Below are 26,217 nucleotides of genomic sequence, written 5' to 3' on the forward strand. Positions count from 1 at the left end.
TCAGCCCTCCTCTAGTTAATAATATAGAGATCACCAGCCCTCCTCTAGTTAATAATATAGAGATCAGCCCTCCTCTAGTTAATAATATAGAGATCACCAGCCCTCCTCTAGTTAATAATATAGAGATCAGCCCTCCTCTAGTTAATAATATAGAGATCACCAGCCCTCCTCTAGTTAATAATATAGAGATCACCAGCCCTCCTCTAGTTAATAATATAGAGATCATCAGCCCTCCTCTAGTTAATAATATAGAGATCACCAGCCCTCCTCTAGTTAATAATATAGAGATCAGCCCTCCTCTAGTTAATAATATAGAGATCAGCCCTCCTCTAGTTAATAATATAGAGATCAGCCCTCCTCTAGTTAATAATATAGAGATCAGCCCTCCTCTAGTTAATAATATAGAGATCAGCCCTCCTCTAGTTAATAATATAGAGATCAGCCCTCCTCTAGTTAATAATATAGAGATCACCAGCTCTCCTCTAGTTAATAATATAGAGATCACCAGCCCTCCTCTAGTTAATAATATAGAGATCATCAGCCCTCGTCTAGTTAATAATATAGAGATCAGCAGCCCTCTTCTAGTTAATAATATAGAGATCACCAGCCCTCCTCTAGTTAATAATATAGATATCAGCCCTCCTCTAGATAATAATATAGAGATCATCAGCCCTCCTCTAGAAAATAATATAGAGATCAGCCCTCCTCTAGTTAATAATATAGAGATCAGCCCTCTTCTAGTTGGTAATATTGAGATCAGCCCTACTCTAGTTAATAATATAGAGATCACCAGCCCTCCTCTAGTTAATAATATAGAGATCAGCCCTCCTCTAGTTAATAATATAGAGATCACCAGCCCTCCTCTAGTTAATAATATAGAGATCACCAGCCCTCCTCTAGTTAATAATATAGAGATCAGCTCTCCTCTAGTTAATAATATAGAGATCACCAGCCCTCCTCTAGTTAATAATATAGAGATCAGCCCTCCTCTTGTTAATAATATAGAGATCAGCCCTCCTCTAGTTAATAATATAGAGATCACCAACCCTCCTCATGTTAATAATATAGAGATCACCAGCCCTCCTCTAGTTAATAATATAGAGATCAGCCCTCCTCTAGTTAATAATATAGAGATCACCAGCCCTCCTCATGTTAATAATATAGAGATCACCAGCCCTCCTCTAGTTAATAATATAGAGATCAGCCCTCCTCTAGTTAATAATATAGAGATCACCAGCCCTCCTCTAGTTAATAATATAGAGATCACCAGCCCTCCTCTAGTTAATTATATAGAGATCATCAGCCCTCCTCTAGTTAATAATATAGAGATCACCAGCCCTCCTCTAGTTAATAATATAGAGATCAGCCCTCCTCTAGTTAATAATATAGAGATCACCAGCCCTCCTCTAGTTAATAATATAGAGATCAGCCCTCCTCTAGTTAATAATATAGAGATCACCAGCCCTCCTCTAGTTAATAATATAGAGATCAGCCCTCCTCTAGTTAATAATATAGAGATCACCAGCCCTCCTCTAGTTAATAATATAGAGATCAGCCCTCCTCTAGTTAATAATATAGAGATCACCAGCCCTCCTCTAGTTAATAATATAGAGATCACCAGCCCTCCTCTAGTTAATTATATAGAGATCATCAGCCCTCCTCTAGTTAATAATATAGAGATCACCAGCCCTCCTCTAGTTAATAATATAGAGATCAGCCCTCCTCTAGTTAATAATATAGAGATCACCATCCCTCCTCATGTTAATAATATAGAGATCACCAGCCCTCCTCTAGTTAATAATATAGAGATCAGCCCTCCTCTAGTTAATAATATAGAGATCACCAGCCCTCCTCTAGTTAATAATATAGAGATCACCAGCTCTCCTCTTGTTAATAATATTGAGATCAGCCCTCCTCTAGTTAATAATATAGAGATCACCAGCCCTCCTCTAGTTAATAATATAGAGATCAGCCCTCCTCTAGTTAATAATATAGAGATCACCAGCCCTCCTCTAGTTAATAATATAGAGATCACCAGCCCTCCTCTAGTTAATAATATAGAGATCAGCCCTCCTCTAGTTAATAATATAGAGATCACCAGCCCTCCTCTAGTTAATAATATAGAGATCAGCCCTCATCTTGTTAATAATATAGAGATTACCAGCCATCCTCTAGTTAATTATATAGAGATCACCAGCCCTCCTCTAGTTAATAATGTAGAGATCACCAGCCCTCCTCTAGTTAATAATATAGAGATCATCAGCCCTCCTCTAGTTAATAATATAGAGATCACCAGCCCTCCTCATGTTAATAATATAGAGATCACCAGCCCTCCTCTAGTTAATAATATAGAGATCAGCCCTCCTCTAGTTAATAATATAGAGATCACCAGCCCTCCTCTTGTTAATAATATAGAGATCATCAGCCCTCCTCTAGTTAATAATATAGAGATCATCAGCCCTCCTCTAGTTAATAATATAGAGATCAGCCCTCCTCTAGTTAATAATATAGAGATCAGCCCTCCTCTAGTTAATAATATAGAGATCACCAGCCCTCCTCTAGTTAATAATATAGAGATCAGCCCTCCTCTAGTTAATAATATAGAGATCACCAGCCCTCCTCTAGTTAATAATATAGAGATCAGCCCTCCTCTAGTTAATAATATAGAGATCACCAGCCCTCCTCTAGTTAATAATATAGAGATCAGCCCTCCTCTTGTTAATAATATAGAGATTACCAGCCCTCCTCTAGTTAATTATATAGAGATCACCAGCCCTCCTCTAGTTAATAATATAGAGATCACCAGCCCTCCTCTAGTTAATAATATAGAGATCATCAGCCCTCCTCTAGTTAATAATATAGAGATCACCAGCCCTCCTCATGTTAATAATATAGAGATCACCAGCCCTCCTCTAGTTAATAATATAGAGATCAGCCCTCCTCTAGTTAATAATATAGAGATCACCAGCCCTCCTCTAGTTAATAATATAGAGATCAGCCCTCCTCTAGTTAATAATATAGAGATCACCAGCCCTCCTCTAGTTAATAATATAGAGATCAGCCCTCCTCTAGTTAATAATATAGAGATCAGCCCTCCTCTAGTTAATAATATAGAGATCAGCCCTCCTCTAGTTAATAATATAGAGATCAGCCCTCCTCTAGTTAATAATATAGAGATCACCAGCCCTCCTCTAGTTAATAATATAGAGATCAGCCCTCCTCTAGTTAATAATATAGAGATCACCAGCCCTCCTCTAGTTAATAATATAGAGATCACCAGCCCTCCTCTAGTTAATAATATAGAGATCACCAGCCCTCCTCTAGTTAATAATGTAGAGATCACCAGCCCTCCTCTAGTTAATAATATAGAGATCACCAGCCCTCCTCTAGTTAATAATATAGAGATCACCAGCCCTCCTCTAGTTAATAATATAGAGATCATCAGCCCTCCTCTAGTTAATAATATAGAGATCACCAGCCCTCCTCATGTTAATAATATAGAGATCACCAGCCCTCCTCTAGTTAATAATATAGAGATCAGCCCTCCTCTAGTTAATAATATAGAGATCACCAGCCCTCCTCTAGTTAATAATATAGAGATCACCAGCTCTCCTCTTGTTAATAATATTGAGATCAGCCCTCCTCTAGTTAATAATATAGAGATCACCAGCCCTCCTCTAGTTAATAATATAGAGATCAGCCCTCCTCTAGTTAATAAAATAGAGATCAGCCCTCCTCTAGTTAATAATATAGAGATCAGCCCTCCTCTAGTTAATAATATAGAGATCACCAGCCCTCCTCTAGTTAATAATATAGAGATCAGCCCTCCTCTAGTTAATAATATAGAGATCACCAGCCCTCCTCTAGTTAATAATATAGAGATCACCAGCCCTCCTCTAGTTGGTAATATAGAGATCATCAGCCCTCCTCTAGTTAATAATATAGAGATCAGCCCTCCTCTAGTTAATCATTTAGAGATCAACCCTCCTCTATTTAATAATATAGAGATCAGCCCTCCTCTAGTTGGTAATATAGAGATCATCAGACCTCCTTTAGTTAATAATATAGAGATCAGCCCTCCTCTAGTTAATAATATAGAGATCAGCCCTCCTCTAGTTAATAATATAGAGATCACCAGCCCTCCTCTAGTTAATAATATAGAGATCAGCCCTCCTCTAGTTAATAATATAGAGATCACCAGCCCTCCTCTAGTTAATAATATAGAGATCACCAGCCCTCCTCTAGTTGGTAATATAGAGATCATCAGCCCTCCTCTAGTTAATAATATAGAGATCAGCCCTCCTCTAGTTAATCATTTAGAGATCAACACTCCTCTATTTAATAATATAGAGATCAGCCCTCCTCTAGTTGGTAATATAGAGATCATCAGCCCTCCTCTAGTTAATAATATAGAGATCAGCCCTCCTCTAGTTAATAATATAGAGATCAGCCCTCCTCTAGTTAATAATATAGAGATCAGCCCTCCTCTAGTTAATAATAAAGAGATCACCAGCCCTCCTCTAATTAATAATATAGAGATCAGCCCTCCTCTAGTTAATAATATAGAGATCAGCCCTCCTCTAGTTAATAATATAGAGATCACCAGCCCTCCTCTAGTTAATAATATAGAGATCAGCCCTCCTCTAGTTAATAATATAGAGATCACCAGCCCTCCTCTAGTTAATAATATAGAGATCAGCCCTCCTCTAGTTAATAATATAGAGATCACCAGCCCTCCTCTAGTTAATAATATAGAGATCAGCCCTCCTCTAGTTAATAATATAGAGATCAGCCCTCCTCTAGTTAATAATATAGAGATCACCAGCCCTCCTCTTGTTAATAATATTGAGATCAGCCCTCCTCTAGTTAATAATATAGAGATCACCAGCCCTCCTCTAGTTAATAATATAGAGATCAGCCCTCCTCTAGTTAATAATATAGAGATCACCAGCCCTCCTCTAGTTAATAATATAGAGATCACCAGCCCTCCTCTAGTTAATAATATAGAGATCAGCCCTCCTCTAGTTAATAATATAGAGATCACCAGCCCTCCTCTAGTTAATAATATAGAGATCACCAGCCTTCCTCTAGTTGGTAATATAGAGATCATCAGCCCTCCTCTAGTTAATAATATAGAGATCAGCCCTCCTCCAGTTAATCATTTAGAGATCAACCCTCCTCTATTTAATAATATAGAGATCAGCCCTCCTCTAGTTGGTAATATAGAGATCACTCAGACCTCCTCTAGTTAATAATATAGAGATCAGCCCTCCTCTAGTTAATAATATAGAGATCAGCCCTCCTCTAGTTAATAATATAGAGATCACCAGCCCTCCTCTAGTTAATAATATAGAGATCAGCCCTCCTCTAGTTAATAATATAGAGATCACCAGCCCTCCTCTAGTTAATAATATAGAGATCACCAGCCCTCCTCTAGTTAATAATATAGAGATCAGCCCTCCTCTAGTTAATAATATAGAGATCACCAGCCCTCCTCTAGTTAATAATATAGAGATCACCAGCCCTCCTCTAGTTAATAATATAGAGATCACCAGCCCTCCTCTAGTTGGTAATATAGAGATCATCAGCCCTCCTCTAGTTAATAATATAGAGATCAGCCCTCCTCTAGTTAATCATTTAGAGATCAACCCTCCTCTATTTAATAATATAGAGATCAGCCCTCCTCTAGTTGGTAATATAGAGATCATCAGCCCTCCTCTAGTTAATAATATAGAGATCAGCCCTCCTCTAGTTAATAATATAGAGATCAGCCCTCCTCTAGTTAATAATATAGAGATCAGCCCTCCTCTAGTTAATAATAAAGAGATCACCAGCCCTCCTCTAATTAATAATTTAGAGATCAGCCCTCCTCTAGTTAATAATATAGAGATCACCAGCCCTCCTCTAGTTAATAATATAGAGATCACCAGCCCTCCTCTAGTTAATAATATAGAGATCAGCCCTCCTCTAGTTAATAATATAGAGATCACCAGCCCTCCTCTAGTTAATAATATAGAGATCACCAGCCCTCCTCTAGTTAATAATATAGAGATCACCAGCCCTCCTCTAGTTAATAATATAGAGATCATCAGCCCTCCTCTAGTTAATAATATAGAGATCAGCCCTCCTCCAGTTAATCATTTAGAGATCAACCCTCCTCTATTTAATAATATAGAGATCAGCCCTCCTCTAGTTGGTAATATAGAGATCATCAGACCTCCTCTAGTTAATAATATAGAGATCAGCCCTCCTCTAGTTAATAATATAGAGATCAGCCCTCCTCTAGTTAATAATATAGAGATCACCAGCCCTCCTCTAGTTAATAATATAGAGATCAGCCCTCCTCTAGTTAATAATATAGAGATCACCAGCCCTCCTCTAGTTAATAATATAGAGATCACCAGCCCTCCTCTAGTTAATAATATAGAGATCAGCCCTCCTCTAGTTAATAATATAGAGATCACCAGCCCTCCTCTAGTTAATAATATAGAGATCACCAGCCCTCCTCTAGTTGGTAATATAGAGATCATCAGCCCTCCTCTAGTTAATAATATAGAGATCAGCCCTCCTCTAGTTAATCATTTAGAGATCAACCCTCCTCTATTTAATAATATAGAGATCAGCCCTCCTCTAGTTGGTAATATAGAGATCATCAGCCCTCCTCTAGTTAATAATATAGAGATCAGCCCTCCTCTAGTTAATAATATAGAGATCAGCCCTCCTCTAGTTAATAATATAGAGATCAGCCCTCCTCTAGTTAATAATAAAGAGATCACCAGCCCTCCTCTAATTAATAATTTAGAGATCAGCCCTCCTCTAGTTAATAATATAGAGATCAGCCCTCCTCTAGTTAATAATGTAGAGATCACCAGCCCTCCTCTAGTTAATAATATAGAGATCAGCCCTCCTCTAGTTAATAATATAGAGATCACCAGCCCTCCTCTAGTTAATAATATAGAGATCACCAGCCCTCCTCTAGTTAATAATATAGAGATCACCAGCCCTCCTCATGTTAATAATATAGAGATCACCAGCCCTCCTCTAGTTAATAATATAGAGATCAGCCCTCCTCTAGTTAATAATGTAGAGATCACCAGCCCTCCTCTAGTTAATAATAAAGAGATTATCAGCCCTCCTCTAGTTAATAATATAGAGATCACCAGCCCTCCTCATGTTAATAATATAGAGATCACCAGCCCTCCTCTAGTTAATAATATAGAGATCAGCCCTCCTCTAGTTAATAATATAGAGATCATCAGCCCTCCTCTAATTAATAATATAGAGATCACCAGCTCTCCTCTTGTTAATAATATTGAGATCAGCCCTCCTCTAGTTAATAATATAGAGATCAGCCCTCCTCTAGTTAATAATATAGAGATCACCAGCCCTCCTCTAGTTAATAATATAGAGATCACCAGCCCTCCTCTAGTTGGTAATATAGAGATCATCAGCCCTCCTCTAGTTAATAATATAGAGATCAGCCCTCCTCTAGTTAATCATTTAGAGATCAACCCTCCTCTATTTAATAATATAGAGATCAGCCCTCCTCTAGTTGGTAATATAGAGATCATCAGACCTCCTCTAGTTAATAATATAGAGATCAGCCCTCCTCTAGTTAATAATATAGAGATCAGCCCTCCTCTAGTTAATAATATAGAGATCACCAGCCCTCCTCTAGTTAATAATATAGAGATCACCAGCCCTCCTCTAGTTAATAATATAGAGATCAGCCCTCCTCTAGTTAATAATATAGAGATCACCAGCCCTCCTCTAGTTGGTAATATAGAGATCATCAGCCCTCCTCTAGTTAATAATATAGAGATCACCAGCCCTCCTCTAGTTAATAATATAGAGATCAGCCCTCCTCTAGTTAATAATATAGAGATCAGCCCTCCTCTAGTTAATCATTTAGAGATCAACCCTCCTCTATTTAATAATATAGAGATCAGCCCTCCTCTAGTTGGTAATATAGAGATCATCAGCCCTCCTCTAGTTAATAATATAGAGATCAGCCCTCCTCTAGTTATTAATATAGAGATCAGCCCTCCTCTAGTTAATAATATAGAGATCAGCCCTCCTCTAGTTAATAATAAAGAGATCACCAGCCCTCCTCTAATTAATAATTTAGAGATCAGCCCTCCTCTAGTTAATAATATAGAGATCAGCCCTCCTCTAGTTAATAATATAGAGATCAGCCCTCCTCTAGTTAATAATATAGAGATCACCAGCCCTCCTCTAGTTAATAATATAGAGTTCACCAGCTCTCCTCTTGTTAATAATATTGAGATCAGCCCTCCTCTAGTTAATAATATAGAGATCACCAGCCCTCCTCTAGTTAATAATATAGAGATCACCAGCCCTCCTCTTGTTAATAATATAGAGATCAGCCCTCCTCTAGTTAATAATATAGAGATCAGCCCTCCTCTAGTTAATAATATAGAGATCACCAGCCCTCCTCTAGTTAATAATATAGAGATCAGCCCTCCTCTAGTTAATAATATAGAGATCACCAGCCCTCCTCTAGTTAATAATATAGAGATCACCAGCCCTCCTCTAGTTGGTAATATAGAGATCATCAGCCCTCCTCTAGTTAATAATATAGAGATCAGCCCTCCTCCAGTTAATCATTTAGAGATCAACCCTCCTCTATTTAATAATATAGAGATCAGCCCTCCTCTAGTTGGTAATATAGAGATCATCAGACCTCCTCTAGTTAATAATATAGAGATCAGCCCTCCTCTAGTTAATAATATAGAGATCAGCCCTCCTCTAGTTAATAATATAGAGATCACCAGCCCTCCTCTAGTTAATAATATAGAGATCAGCCCTCCTCTAGTTAATAATATAGAGATCACCAGCCCTCCTCTAGTTAATAATATAGAGATCACCAGCCCTCCTCTAGTTGGTAATATAGAGATCATCAGCCCTCCTCTAGTTAATAATATAGAGATCAGCCCTCCTCTAGTTAATCATTTAGAGATCAACCCTCCTCTATTTAATAATATAGAGATCAGCCCTCCTCTAGTTGGTAATATAGAGATCATCAGCCCTCCTCTAGTTAATAATATAGAGATCAGCCCTCCTCTAGTTAATAATATAGAGATCAGCCCTCCTCTAGTTAATAATATAGAGATCAGCCCTCCTCTAGTTAATAATAAAGAGATCACCAGCCCTCCTCTAATTAATAATTTAGAGATCAGCCCTCCTCTAGTTAATAATATAGAGATCAGCCCTCCTCTAGTTAATAATGTAGAGATCACCAGCCCTCCTCTAGTTAATAATATAGAGATCAGCCCTCCTCTAGTTAATAATATAGAGATCACCAGCCCTCCTCATGTTAATAATATAGAGATCACCAGCCCTCCTCTAGTTAATAATATAGAGATCAGCCCTCCTCTAGTTAATAATGTAGAGATCACCAGCCCTCCTCTAGTTAATAATATAGAGATTATCAGCCCTCCTCTAGTTAATAATATAGAGATCACCAGCCCTCCTCATGTTAATAATATAGAGATCACCAGCCCTCCTCTAGTTAATAATATAGAGATCAGCCCTCCTCTAGTTAATAATATAGAGATCATCAGCCCTCCTCTAGTTAATAATATAGAGATCACCAGCCTCCTCTTGTTAATAATATTGAGATCAGCCCTCCTCTAGTTAATAATATAGAGATCAGCCCTCCTCTAGTTAATAATATAGAGATCACCAGCCCTCCTCTAGTTAATAATATAGAGATCACCAGCCCTCCTCTAGTTAATAATATAGAGATCAGCCCTCCTCTAGTTAATAATATAGAGATCAGCCCTCCTCTAGTTAATAATATAGAGATCACCAGCCCTCCTCTAGTTAATAATATAGAGATCACCAGCCCTCCTCTAGTTAATAATATAGAGATCAGCCCTCCTCTAGTTAATAATATAGAGATCACCAGCCCTCCTCTAGTTAATAATATAGAGATCAGCCCTCCTCTAGTTAATAATATAGAGATCAGCCCTCCTCTAGTTAATAATATAGAGATCACCAGCCCTCCTCTAGTTAATAATATAGAGATCAGCCCTCCTCTAGTTAATAATATAGAGATCACCAGCCCTCCTCTAGTTAATAATATAGAGATCAGCCCTCCTCTAGTTAATAATATAGAGATCACCAGCCCTCCTCTAGTTAATAATATAGAGATCACCAGCCCTCCTCTAGTTGGTAATATAGAGATCATCAGCCCTCCTCTAGTTAATAATATAGAGATCAGCCCTCCTCTAGTTAATCATTTAGAGATCAACCCTCCTCTATTTAATAATATAGAGATCAGCCCTCCTCTAGTTGGTAATATAGAGATCATCAGACCTCCTCTAGTTAATAATATAGAGATCAGCCCTCCTCTAGTTAATAATATAGAGATCAGCCCTCCTCTAGTTAATAATATAGAGATCACCAGCCCTCCTCTAGTTAATAATATAGAGATCAGCCCTCCTCTAGTTAATAATATAGAGATCACCAGCCCTCCTCTAGTTAATAATATAGAGATCACCAGCCCTCCTCTAGTTGGTAATATAGAGATCATCAGCCCTCCTCTAGTTAATAATATAGAGATCAGCCCTCCTCTAGTTAATCATTTAGAGATCAACCCTCCTCTATTTAATAATATAGAGATCAGCCCTCCTCTAGTTGGTAATATAGAGATCATCAGCCCTCCTCTAGTTAATAATATAGAGATCAGCCCTCCTCTAGTTAATAATATAGAGATCAGCCCTCCTCTAGTTAATAATATAGAGATCAGCCCTCCTCTAGTTAATAATAAAGAGATCACCAGCCCTCCTCTAATTAATAATATAGAGATCAGCCCTCCTCTAGTTAATAATATAGAGATCAGCCCTCCTCTAGTTAATAATATAGAGATCACCAGCCCTCCTCTAGTTAATAATATAGAGATCAGCCCTCCTCTAGTTAATAATATAGAGATCACCAGCCCTCCTCTAGTTAATAATATAGAGATCAGCCCTCCTCTAGTTAATAATATAGAGATCACCAGCCCTCCTCTAGTTAATAATATAGAGATCAGCCCTCCTCTAGTTAATAATATAGAGATCAGCCCTCCTCTAGTTAATAATATAGAGATCACCAGCCCTCCTCTAGTTAATAATATAGAGATCAGCCCTCCTCTAGTTAATAATATAGAGATCACCAGCCCTCCTCTAGTTAATAATATAGAGATCACCAGCCCTCCTCTAGTTAATAATATAGAGATCAGCCCTCCTCTAGTTAATAATATAGAGATCAGCCCTCCTCTAGTTAATAATATAGAGATCACCAGCCCTCCTCTAGTTAATAATATAGAGATCACCAGCCCTCCTCTAGTTGGTAATATAGAGATCATCAGCCCTCCTCTAGTTAATAATATAGAGATCAGCCCTCCTCTAGTTAATCATTTAGAGATCAACCCTCCTCTATTTAATAATATAGAGATCAGCCCTCCTCTAGTTGGTAATATAGAGATCATCAGCCCTCCTCTAGTTAATAATATAGAGATCAGCCCTCCTCTAGTTAATAATATAGAGATCAGCCCTCCTCTAGTTAATAATATAGAGATCAGCCCTCCTCTAGTTAATAATAAAGAGATCACCAGCCCTCCTCTAATTAATAATATAGAGATCAGCCCTCCTCTAGTTAATAATATAGAGATCAGCCCTCCTCTAGTTAATAATATAGAGATCACCAGCCCTCCTCTAGTTAATAATATAGAGATCAGCCCTCCTCTAGTTAATAATATAGAGATCACCAGCCCTCCTCTAGTTAATAATATAGAGATCAGCCCTCCTCTAGTTAATAATATAGAGATCACCAGCCCTCCTCTAGTTAATAATATAGAGATCACCAGCCCTCCTCTAGTTAATAATATAGAGATCACCAGCCCTCCTCTAGTTAATAATATAGAGATCAGCCCTCCTCTAGTTAATAATATAGAGATCAGCCCTCCTCTAGTTAATAATATAGAGATCACCAGCCCTCCTCTATGTTAATAATATAGAGATCACCAGCCCTCCTCTAGTTAATAATATAGAGATCAGCCCTCCTCTAGTTAATAATATAGAGATCACCAGCCCTCCTCTAGTTAATAATATAGAGATCAGCCCTCCTCTAGTTAATAATATAGAGATCAGCCCTCCTCTAGTTAATAATATAGAGATCACCAGCCCTCCTCTAGTTAATAATATAGAGATCAGCCCTCCTCTAGTTAATAATATAGAGATCACCAGCCCTCCTCTAGTTAATAATATAGAGATCAGCCCTCCTCTAGTTGGTAATATAGAGATCATCAGCCCTCCTCTAGTTAATAATATAGAGATCAGCCCTCCTCTAGTTAATCATTTAGAGATCAACCCTCCTCTATTTAATAATATAGAGATCAGCCCTCCTCTAGTTGGTAATATAGAGATCATCAGACCTCCTCTAGTTAATAATATAGAGATCAGCCCTCCTCTAGTTAATAATATAGAGATCAGCCCTCCTCTAGTTAATAATATAGAGATCACCAGCCCTCCTCTAGTTAATAATATAGAGATCAGCCCTCCTCTAGTTAATAATATAGAGATCACCAGCCCTCCTCTAGTTAATAATATAGAGATCACCAGCCCTCCTCTAGTTGGTAATATAGAGATCATCAGCCCTCCTCTAGTTAATAATATAGAGATCAGCCCTCCTCTAGTTAATCATTTAGAGATCAACCCTCCTCTATTTAATAATATAGAGATCAGCCCTCCTCTAGTTGGTAATATAGAGATCATCAGCCCTCCTCTAGTTAATAATATAGAGATCAGCCCTCCTCTAGTTAATAATATAGAGATCAGCCCTCCTCTAGTTAATAATATAGAGATCAGCCCTCCTCTAGTTAATAATATAGAGATCACCAGCCCTCCTCTAGTTAATAATATAGAGATCAGCCCTCCTCTAGTTAATAATATAGAGATCACAGCCCTCCTCTAGTTAATAATATAGAGATCACCAGCCCTCCTCTAGTTAATAATATAGAGATCAGCCCTCCTCTAGTTAATAATATAGAGATCACCAGCCCTCCTCATGTTAATAATATAGAGATCACCAGCCCTCCTCTAGTTAATAATATAGAGATCAGCCCTCCTCTAGTTAATAATATAGAGATCAGCCCTCCTCTAGTTAATAATATAGAGATCACCAGCCCTCCTCTAGTTAATAATATAGAGATACAGCCCTCCTCTAGTTAATAATATAGAGATCACCAGCCCTCCTCTAGTTAATAATATAGAGATCAGCCCTCCTCTAGTTAATAATATAGAGATCACCAGCCCTCCTCTAGTTAATAATATAGAGATCAGCCCTCCTCTAGTTAATAATATAGAGATCAGCCCTCCTCTAGTTAATAATATAGAGATCACCAGCCCTCCTCTAGTTAATAATATAGAGATCAGCCCTCCTCTAGTTAATAATATAGAGATCACCAGCCCTCCTCTAGTTAATAATATAGAGATCACCAGCCCTCCTCTAGTTGGTAATATAGAGATCATCAGCCCTCCTCTAGTTAATAATATAGAGATCAGCCCTCCTCTAGTTAATCATTTAGAGATCAACCCTCCTCTATTTAATAATATAGAGATCAGCCCTCCTCTAGTTGGTAATATAGAGATCATCAGACCTCCTCTAGTTAATAATATAGAGATCAGCCCTCCTCTAGTTAATAATATAGAGATCAGCCCTCCTCTAGTTAATAATATAGAGATCACCAGCCCTCCTCTAGTTAATAATATAGAGATCAGCCCTCCTCTAGTTAATAATATAGAGATCAGCCCTCCTCTAGTTAATAATATAGAGATCACCAGCCCTCCTCTAGTTAATAATATAGAGATCACCAGCCCTCCTCTAGTTAATAATATAGAGATCAGCCCTCCTCTAGTTAATAATATAGAGATCACCAGCCCTCCTCTAGTTAATAATATAGAGATCAGCCCTCCTCTAGTTAATAATATAGAGATCACCAGCCCTCCTCTAGTTAATAATATAGAGATCAGCCCTCCTCTAGTTAATAATATAGAGATCAGCCCTCCTCTAGTTAATAATATAGAGATCACCAGCCCTCCTCTAGTTAATAATATAGAGATCACCAGCCCTCCTCTAGTTAATAATATAGAGATCAGCCCTCCTCTAGTTAATAATATAGAGATCACCAGCCCTCCTCTAGTTAATAATATAGAGATCAGCCCTCCTCTAGTTAATAATATAGAGATCACCAGCCCTCCTCTAGTTAATAATATAGAGATCACCAGCTCTCCTCTTGTTAATAATATTGAGATCAGCCCTCCTCTAGTTAATAATATAGAGATCACCAGCCCTCCTCTAGTTAATAATATAGAGATCAGCCCTCCTCTAGTTAATAATATAGAGATCAGCCCTCCTCTAGTTAATAATATAGAGATCACCAGCCCTCCTCTAGTTAATAATATAGAGATCAGCCCTCCTCTAGTTAATAATATAGAGATCACCAGCCCTCCTCTAGTTAATAATATAGAGATCACCAGCCCTCCTCTAGTTGGTAATATAGAGATCATCAGCCCTCCTCTAGTTAATAATATAGAGATCAGCCCTCCTCTAGTTAATCATTTAGAGATCAACCCTCCTCTATTTAATAATATAGAGATCAGCCCTCCTTAGTTGGTAATATAGAGATCACCAGCCCTCCTCTAGTTAATAATATAGAGATCAGCCCTCCTCTAGTTAATAATATAGAGATCACCAGCCCTCCTCTAGTTAATAATATAGAGATCAGCCCTCCTCTAGTTAATAATATAGAGATCACCAGCTCTCCTCTAGTTAATAATATAGAGATCACCAGCCCTCCTCTAGTTAATAATATAGAGATCACCAGCCCTCCTCTAGTTAATAATATAGAGATCACCAGCCCTCCTCTAGTTAATAATATAGAGATCATCAGCCCTCCTCTAGTTAATAATATAGAGATCATAGCCCTCCTCTGTTAATAATATAGAGATCACCAGCCCTCCTCTAGTTAATAATATAGAGATCAGCCCTCCTCTAGTTAATAATATAGAGATCACCAGCCCTCCTCTAGTTAATAATATAGAGATCACCAGCCCTCCTCTAGTTAATAATATAGAGATCATCAGCCCTCCTCTAGTTAATAATATAGAGATCATCAGCCCTCCTCTAGTTAATAATATAGAGATCAGCCCTCCTCTAGTTAATAATATAGAGATACCAGCCCTCCTCTAGTTAATAATATAGAGATCACCAGCCCTCCTCTAGTTAATAATATAGAGATACAGCCCTCCTCTAGTTAATAATATAGAGATCACCAGCCCTCCTCTAGTTAATAATATAGAGATCACCAGCCCTCCGCAGTTAAATAAACGTCATTCTTTCTGGTCAATGCACAATGACATCCACTGTCTGCCTTTTCTGACTAAAAGGTTATAATAAATAATGTCAGATTGTAATGGGGACAATTTACCTTCTGCCACCTCATAGATTAATTACCGATGTCCCATTTTTATTATTTTTACTTAAAGATGATCTGCTTTTCTTATTTTTTCACTGTATAGATTTACAGTATGCGTAATGTCTGAAACACGTTACATTATCTGTAACCCCTTTCTTAGTTGATTCAACTTATTATAAATGGCTCGGGTTCCTTCTCTCCCCCTCTCTCTCTCGCTCTCTTTTTTCTTTCTCTCTCTCTCTAGGTTTCTCTATCCTTCAGGCTATCATGGAGTCGGCTGTAACCAACAACTGGCAGGTAACGGCTCGGTCTGTGGGGAGCATCACAGATGCAGCAGAGTTCAAACGGATCATCGAGGAGATGGACAGGAGGCAGGAGAAACGCTACGTCATTGACTGTGAGGTGGACAGGATCAACACTATCCTAGAACAGGTAGGTCTCAGACTCAGACTTGCAAAAACACACTGAGCTATAGGTTTACCTACCGCTGGACTCCCCTGAAAGCCAACCATTGACTATGTACAGACCCAGCGTGCGACAGAGCTGCAGGAGATGTGACCCGTTTTTGTTGTTTATGTTTTCGTAGTTGTGTCTAGGGGGGCATATGGGGGAGGGAATGCTGTCACCTTCAGGTGTTTGTCCCCCTGTGTGCTGAGAGTCAGGTTCTTGGGTCTCCACAGTCTAGTACATGTCCCTCGGCCTGGAAATGGTTGATCTTTTCCTCTAGGATGAAGAAACTGTCTTCATTAATATATAGGTATTCTATTGGGGGATATAGGTAGCACACAGGAGGACATTTTTCTCTGATGAGCACCGATGAGATCATTTCCTTTGTTATTTCTAACCAGATATAAAATGCTCCTGTTTTGATTAATTTAATCAAGTGGGTTACGTCGGCTCTATACCAAATTAGCATACCCCCCTGAGTCCCATCCCTGTTTTACTCCTAGTAGTTTGGTGGATGGGACTACCAGCTCTCTGTAACCTAGAGGGAAACCAGTGGGTCCATCTCCTCTATACCATATTTCTTGTAGAATAACAATGTCTCTATTACTGAAGTCTGAGTTCCTGCTCTTTAGGCTAAAGGCAGATGACCTCAGGCTTTGGATATTCCAGGATGAGATAGTGAAGGCTTTGTGTTCCATAAAGTGTCCAATGTTGTTAGTCGTGTGGTTTGGCCTCAGACAAGTATGTGTCTGAGCCTGCTGAGCATCTGATACATGCCATTGGCTTGGGCCAGTTTAGCTCTCTCTCTGTCTTTCCCTCTCCCCCCCACCTTTTCTCTGGGCTTAATGCCTCTACACTGCTTAATAACCCCTCAGCTTACCGTTGCAGACTGTCTATATGTCTCTATGCCTACAAGGCAATCAGTCACATAATTGTATTGCTCTTGTTGATAGCATTTCATTTAGCTATATTATATTGGTTTCTCCCTGCTTTACAATATCCCCTCAAAGAGTGTTAGTTTCAGTCTAATTCGATACCGGAGTCATAGTTTAATTCTGAATTGCTTTATGTAATAATTTATTGTGTGTAATTTTATTACCGTCGTGCAGCTAAATGTCCTTACTCGATAATTCTAGTGTAAATTGTAAAAAAAGATCTATTCAACCTATATTCATTCAGTTCAGGATGAGCATCGGATTTTAAAAGGGTCTGTAGAGAATATACTGTACTCAGACATTTTAATGGCTGTGTCTTTAACGGGGTTCTCAGATTTACTACCTATAACAGTATAAATTTGCATGTGTTTTCAGCATTTTGATGTGAATTCACTCAATGTCTCTATGCTCATATTTAATGAGGGTTTTCTCTCTGGGGTAATTCCCCCCCCCCCCCCCCCCCAACAACCCTCAGTATTGTATCTTGTTCATTTACTGTAGCGTTTAAGAAGAGAGGAGGCACTAAACACGAGGCCTTCACCTCCCTCCAGGGCAGCAGTGGGCATACTCACACACGTACATGCTCAGTTCTGTCGCCTCATCGTGGGTTGTCTAAACTTCAGCTGATTGGACTCATTTTGCCAATGCCTCAGTGATGACTCAGAAGCTGCTAGACTTTGCCATATCTAGCCCCCTAGGGTGTTCCATTATTCTGTAAGTCTGGCCCCCTAGGGTGTTCCATTATTCTGTAAGTCTGGCCCCCTAGGGTGTACCATTATTCTGTAAGTCTGGCCCCCTAGGGTGTACCATTATTCTGTAAGTCTGGCCCCCTAGGGTGTACCATTATTCTGTAAGTCTGGCCCCCTAGGGTGTACCATTATTCTGTAAGTCTGGCCCCCTAGGGTGTACCATTATTCTGTAAGTCTGGCCCCCTAGGGTGTACCATTATTCTGTAAGTATGGCCCCCTAGGGTGTACCATTATTCTGTAAGTCTGGGCCCCTAGGGTGTTCTATTATTCTGAAAGTCTAGCCCCCTAGGGTGTACCATTATTCTGTAAGTCTGGCCCCCTAGGGTGCAGTGGTGGAAAAATTACTAAATTGTCAACCTTGAGTAAAAGTAAAGATCTTAGTAGAAAATGACTCAAGTAAAAGTCACCCAGTAAAATACTACTTGAGTAAAAGTCTAAAAGTATTTGGTTTTAAAAAGTAAATGGAATTACTAAAATGTACTTAAGTGTCCTGTGATGACTGTACAGCTGTATCCGCTGCATAGCCTGTCATACAATGCACTGCAGCTAAATTAATCCAATGGTGAGCCTTCCCTTACAACTTAATGGATAAGGCACCGCTACTCTCTCTGGCTGTTTCCCAAATGGCACCCTATTGTTCCAGAGCCCTATGGACCCTGGTTAAAGTAGTGTGCTATCTAGTGTATAGGGTGTCAATCGGAAACACTTCCTCTGACTCACCCCAATGACTGTGATTCATAGAACAATCCACTGTTGTGATGATGTCATATATAATGTATGTAGCATTGCACCCACTGATGAAGACAGTAAACAGATGGTGTTTATATTATAATCCACTGATGAGGACAGTAAACAGATGGTATTTATATTATAATCCACTGATGAGGACAGTAAACAGATGGTATTTATATTATAATCCACTGATGAGGACAGTAAACAGATGGTATTTATATTATAATCCACTGATGAGGACAGTAAACAGATGGTGTTTATATTATAACCCGATGAGGACAGTAAACAGATGGTGTTTATATCTGATGAGGACAGTAAACAGATGGTGTTTATATTATAATCCACTGATGAGGACAGTAAACAGATGGTGTTTATATTATAATCCACTGATGAGGACAGTAAACAGATGGTGTTTATATTATAATCCACTGATGAGGACAGTAAACAGATGGTATTTATATTATAATCCACTGATGAGGACAGTAAACAGATGGTATTTATATTATAATCCACTGATGAGGACAGTAAACAGATGGTGTTTATATTGATGAGGACAGTAAACAGATGGTATTTATATTGATGAGGACAGTAAACAGATGGTGTTTATATTATAATCCACTGATGAGGACAGTAAACAGATGGTGTTTATATTGATGAGGACAGTAAACAGATGGTGTTTATATTATAATCCACTGATGAAGACAGTAAACAGATGGTATTTATATAATAATCCACTGATGAGGACAGTAAACAGATGGTATTTATATTGATGAGGACAGTAAACAGATGGTGGTTATATTATAATCCACTGATGAGGACAGTAAACAGATGGTTTTTATATAATAATCCACTGATGAGGACAGTAAACAGATGGTGTTTATATAATAACCCACTGATGAGGACAGTAAACAGATGGTATTTATATTGATGAGGACAGTAAACAGATGGTGTTTATATAATAACCCACTGATGAGGACAGTAAACAGATGGTATTTATATTGATGAGGACAGTAAACAGATGGTGTTTATATAATAACCCACTGATGAGGACAGTAAACAGATGGTATTTATATTATAATCCACTGATGAGGACAGTAAACAGATGGTGTTTATATAATAACCCACTGATGAGGACAGTAAACAGATGGTATTTATATAATAACCCATTGATGAGGACAGTAAACAGATGGTATTTATATAATAACCCACTGATGAGGACAGTAAACAGATGGTGTTTATATTATAATCCACTGATGAGGACAGTAAACAGATGGTATTTATATTATAATCCACTGATGAGGACAGTAAACAGATGGTATTTATATAATAACCCATTGATGAGGACAGTAAACAGATGGTATTTATATTATAATCCACTGATGAGGACAGTAAACAGATGGTATTTATATAATAACCCATTGATGAGGACAGTAAACAGATGGTATTTATATAATAACCCACTGATGAGGACAGTAAACAGATGGTGTTTATATTGATGAGGACAGTCAACAGATGGTATTTATATTATAATCCACTGATGAGGACAGTAAACAGATGGTATTTATATTATAATCCACTGATGAGGACAGTAAACAGATGGTGTTTATATAATAACCCACTGATGAGGACAGTAAACAGATGGTATTTATATTGATGAGGACAGTAAACAGATGGTGTTTATATTATAATCCACTGATGAGGACAGTAAACAGATGGTATTTATATTATAATCCACTGATGAGGACAGTAAACAGATGGTATTTATATAATAACCCACTGATGAGGACAGTAAACAGATGGTATTTATATTATAATCCACTGATGAGGACAGTAAACAGATGGTGTTTATATTATAATCCACTGATGAGGACAGTAAACAGATGGTGTTTATATTGATGAGGACAGTAAACAGATGGTGTTTATATTGATGAGGACAGTAAACAGATGGTGTTTATATAATAACCCACTGATGAGGACAGTAAACAGATGGTATTTATATTGATGAGGACACTAAACAGATGGTGTTTATATTATAATCCACTGATGAGGACAGTAAAAAGATGGTATTTATATAATAATCCACTGATGAGGACAGTAAACAGATGGTGTTTATATAATAACCCACTGATGAGGACAGTAAACAGATCGTGTTTATATAATAACCCATTGATGAGGACAGTAAACAGATGGTATTTATATAATAACCCACTGATGAGGACAGTAAACAGATGGTGTTTATATTATAATCCACTGATGAGGACAGTAAACAGATGGTGTTTATATTGATGAGGACAGTAAACAGATGGTGTTTATATTATAATCCACTGATGAGGACAGTAAACAGATGGTATTTATATTATAATCCACTGATGAGGACAGTAAACAGATGGTATTTATATAATAACCCATTGATGAGGACAGTAAACAGATGGTATTTATATTATAATCCACTGATGAGGACAGTAAACAGATGGTATTTATATAATAACCCATTTATGAGGACAGTAAACAGATGGTATTTATATAATAACCCACTGATGAGGACAGTAAACAGATGGTGTTTATATTGATGAGGACAGTAAACAGATGGTGTTTATATTATAATCCACTGATGAGGACAGTAAACAGATGGTATTTATATTATAATCCACTGATGAGGACAGTAAACAGATGGTGTTTATATTATAATCCACTGATGAGGACAGTAAACAGAAGGTGTTTATATTATAATCCACTGATGAGGACAGTGAACAGAAGGTATTTATATTATAATCCACTGATGAGGACAGTAAACAGATGGTATTTATATAATAATCCACTGATGAGGACAGTAAACAGATGGTATTTATATTATAATCCACTGATGAGGACAGTAAACAGATGGTGTTTATATTATAATCCACTGATGAGGACAGTAAAAAGATGGTATTTATATAATAATCCACTGATGAGGACAGTAAACAGATGGTGTTTATATAATAACCCACTGATGAGGACAGTAAACAGATGGTGTTTATATAATAACCCATTGATGAGGACAGTAAACAGATGGTATTTATATAATAACCCACTGATGAGGACAGTAAACAGATGGTGTTTATATTATAATCCACTGATGAGGACAGTAAACAGATGGTGTTTATATTGATGAGGACAGTAAACAGATGGTGTTTATATTATAATCCACTGATGAGGACAGTAAACAGATGGTATTTATATTATAATCCACTGATGAGGACAGTAAACAGATGGTATTTATATAATAACCCATTGATGAGGACAGTAAACAGATGGTATTTATATTATAATCCACTGATGAGGACAGTAAACAGATGGTATTTATATAATAACCCATTTATGAGGACAGTAAACAGATGGTATTTATATAATAACCCACTGATGAGGACAGTAAACAGATGGTGTTTATATTGATGAGGACAGTAAACAGATGGTGTTTATATTATAATCCACTGATGAGGACAGTAAACAGATGGTATTTATATTATAATCCACTGATGAGGACAGTAAACAGATGGTGTTTATATTATAATCCACTGATGAGGACAGTAAACAGAAGGTGTTTATATTATAATCCACTGATGAGGACAGTAAACAGATGGTATTTATATTATAATCCACTGATGAGGACAGTAAACAGATGGTATTTATATAATAATCCACTGATGAGGACAGTAAACAGATGGTATTTATATTATAATCCACTGATGAGGACAGTAAACAGATGGTGTTTATATTATAATCCACTGATGAGGACAGTAAACAGATGGTATTTATATAATAATCCACTGATGAGGACAGTAAACAGATGGTGTTTATATAATAACCCACTGATGAGGACAGTAAACAGATGGTGTTTATATAATAACCCATTGATGAGGACAGTAAACAGATGGTATTTATATAATAACCCACTGATGAGGACAGTAAACAGATGGTGTTTATATTATAATCCACTGATGAGGACAGTAAACAGATGGTGTTTATATTGATGAGGACAGTAAACAGATGGTGTTTATATTATAATCCACTGATGAGGACAGTAAACAGATGGTATTTATATTATAATCCACTGATGAGGACAGTAAACAGATGGTATTTATATAATAACCCATTGATGAGGACAGTAAACAGATGGTATTTATATTATAATCCACTGATGAGGACAGTAAACAGATGGTATTTATATAATAACCCATTTATGAGGACAGTAAACAGATGGTATTTATATAATAACCCACTGATGAGGACAGTAAACAGATGGTGTTTATATTGATGAGGACAGTAAACAGATGGTGTTTATATTATAATCCACTGATGAGGACAGTAAACAGATGGTATTTATATTATAATCCACTGATGAGGACAGTAAACAGATGGTGTTTATATTATAATCCACTGATGAGGACAGTAAACAGAAGGTGTTTATATTATAATCCACTGATGAGGACAGTGAACAGAAGGTATTTATATTATAATCCACTGATGAGGACAGTAAACAGATGGTATTTATATAATAATCCACTGATGAGGACAGTAAACAGATGGTATTTATATTATAATCCACTGATGAGGACAGTAAACAGATGGTGTTTATATTATAATCCACTGATGAGGACAGTAAACATGTCAGGGATTTCTTCGTCGTCAGACGATATGGCGAAATCATCGTCGGAAAATGAGGACCAATATGCAGCAGAGTTGAGATAGTTCATTTTTGAACATTTAATAAACTCAAAACGAACATACAAAAATAACAAAATAAACTCACGATTTACAGACAGTCCTGTTATGCTCACTCACGCTAAACAAGAAACAATCTCCCACAATTACACAGACAAACACACCCAACTAATATAGGACTTCCAATCAAAGGCAACACCAAACAGCTGCCTTCAATTGGAAGTCCACCCCAATTAACTCAACATAGAAACAGATTACCTAGACTAAACATAGAATTACATAAACAAGGAACAGTGCCCAAAAACCCCGGAATACATAAATCAAATGCCCATTTTAGAAAAACCACCACCCCGAACCACATAAACCAAATACCCTCTGCCACGTCCTGACCAAACTACAATAACAATTAACCCTTACACTGGCCAGGACGTGACAAAACAGATGGTATTTATATTATAATCCACTGATGAGGACAGTAAACAGATGGTGTTTATATTATAATCCACTGATGAGGACAGTAAACAGATAGTATTTATATTATAATCCACTGATGAGGACAGTAAACAGATGGTATTTATATTATAATCCACTGATGAGGACAGTAAACAGATGGTATTTATATTATAATCCACTGATGAGGACAGTAAACAGATGGTATTTATATTATAACCCACTGATGAGGACAGTAAACAGATGGTATTTATATTATAATCCACTGATGAGGACAGTAAACAGATGGTGTTTATATAATAACCCACTGATGAGGACAGTAAACAGATGGTGTTTACATTATAATCCACTGATGAGGACAGTAAACAGATGGTATTTATATTATAATCCACTGATGAGGACAGTAAACAGATGGTGTTTATATAATAACCCACTGATGAGGACAGTAAACAGATGGTGTTTATATTATAATCCACTGACGAGGACAGTAAACAGATGGTGTTTATATTGATGAGGACAGTAAACAGATGGTATTTATATTATAATCCACTGATGAGGACAGTAAACAGATGGTATTTATATTATAATCCACTGATGAGGACAGTAAACAGATGGTATTTATATTGATGAGGACAGTAAACAGATGGTATTTATATTGATGAGGACAGTAAACAGATGGTGTTTATATTATAATCCACTGATGAGGACAGTAAACAGATGGTATTTATATAATAATCCACTGATGAGGACAGTAAACAGATGGTGTTTATATAATAATCCACTGATGAGGACAGTAAACAGATGGTATTTATATTGATGAGGACAGTAAACAGATGGTGTTTATATAATAACCCACTGATGAGGACAGTAAACAGATGGTATTTATATTATAATCCACTGATGAGGACAGTAAACAGATGGTGTTTATATAATAACCCACTGATGAGGACAGTAAACAGATGGTATTTATATTGATGAGGACAGTAAACAGATGGTGTTTATATTATAATCCACTGATGAGGACAGTAAACAGATGGTATTTATATTATAATCCACTGATGAGGACAGTAAACAGATGGTATTTATATAATAACCCATTGATGAGGACAGTAAACAGATGGTATTTATATAATAACCCACTGATGAGGACAGTAAACAGATGGTGTTTATATTGATGAGGACAGTAAACAGATGGTGTTTATATTATAATCCACTGATGAGGACAGTAAACAGATGGTATTTATATTATAATCCACTGATGAGGACAGTAAACAGATGGTGTTTATATTATAATCCACTGATGAGGACAGTAAACAGATGGTGTTTATATTATAATCCACTGATGAGGACAGTAAACAGATGGTATTTATATTATAATCCACTGATGAGGACAGTAAACAGATGGTATTTATATAATAATCCACTGATGAGGACAGTAAACAGAAGGTGTTTATATTATAATCCACTGATGAGGACAGTAAACAGATGGTATTTATATTATAATCCACTGATGAGGACAGTAAACAGATGGTATTTATATTATAATCCACTGATGAGGACAGTAAACAGATGGTATTTATATAATAATCCACTGATGAGGACAGTAAACAGATGGTATTTATATTATAATCCACTGATGAGGACAGTAAACAGATGGTGTTTATATTATAATCCACTGATGAGGACAGTAAACAGATGGTGTTTATATAATAATCCACTGATGAGGACAGTAAACAGATGGTGTTTATATAATAACCCACTGATGAGGACAGTAAACAGATGGTGTTTATATAATAACCCACTGATGAGGACAGTAAACAGATGGTATTTATATAATAACCCACTGATGAGGACAGTAAACAGATGGTGTTTATATTATAATCCACTGATGAGGACAGTAAACAGATGGTGTTTATATTGATGAGGACAGTAAACAGATGGTGTTTATATTATAATCCACTGATGAGGACAGTAAACAGATGGTATTTATATTATAATCCACTGATGAGGACAGTAAACAGATGGTATTTATATAATAACCCATTGATGAGGACAGTAAACAGATGGTATTTATATTATAATCCACTGATGAGGACAGTAAACAGATGGTATTTATATAATAACCCATTTATGAGGACAGTAAACAGATGGTATTTATATAATAACCCACTGATGAGGACAGTAAACAGATGGTGTTTATATTGATGAGGACAGTAAACAGATGGTGTTTATATTATAATCCACTGATGAGGACAGTAAACAGATGGTATTTATATTATAATCCACTGATGAGGACAGTAAACAGATGGTGTTTATATTATAATCCACTGATGAGGACAGTAAACAGAAGGTGTTTATATTATAATCCACTGATGAGGACAGTAAACAGATGGTATTTATATTATAATCCACTGATGAGGACAGTAAACAGATGGTGTTTATATTGATGAGGACAGTAAACAGATGGTGTTTATATTATAATCCACTGATGAGGACAGTAAACAGATGGTATTTATATAATAATCCACTGATGAGGACAGTAAACAGATGGTATTTATATAATAATCCACTGATGAGGACAGTAAACAGATGGTGTTTATATTATAATCCACTGATGAGGACAGTAAACAGATGGTATTTATATTATAATCCACTGATGAGGACAGTAAACAGATGGTATTTATATAATAATCCACTGATGAGGACAGTAAACAGATGGTGT

The 26,217-nt window shown here is 37.1% G+C and overlaps 1 protein-coding gene across 2 annotated transcripts in view; it reads left to right on the forward strand.

Annotated features, from left to right (window-relative positions):
- The window catches only part of LOC106604216 (glutamate receptor 3), a 334,651-nt gene that overhangs the window by 151,787 nt on the left and 156,647 nt on the right, over positions 1 to 26,217 (forward strand). For both annotated transcript variants that reach the window (XM_045717884.2, XM_045717883.2), the window contains exon 4: positions 15,726 to 15,913. In XM_045717884.2, the coding sequence (XP_045573840.1) occupies positions 15,726 to 15,913 (188 nt within the window). The remainder of the gene's footprint in view (positions 1 to 15,725; positions 15,914 to 26,217) is intronic.

Source organism: Salmo salar, chromosome 05 (assembly GCF_965601325.2).
Source record: "Salmo salar chromosome 05, fSalSal1, whole genome shotgun sequence".
NCBI classification, from domain to species: Eukaryota; Metazoa; Chordata; class Actinopteri; order Salmoniformes; family Salmonidae; genus Salmo; species Salmo salar.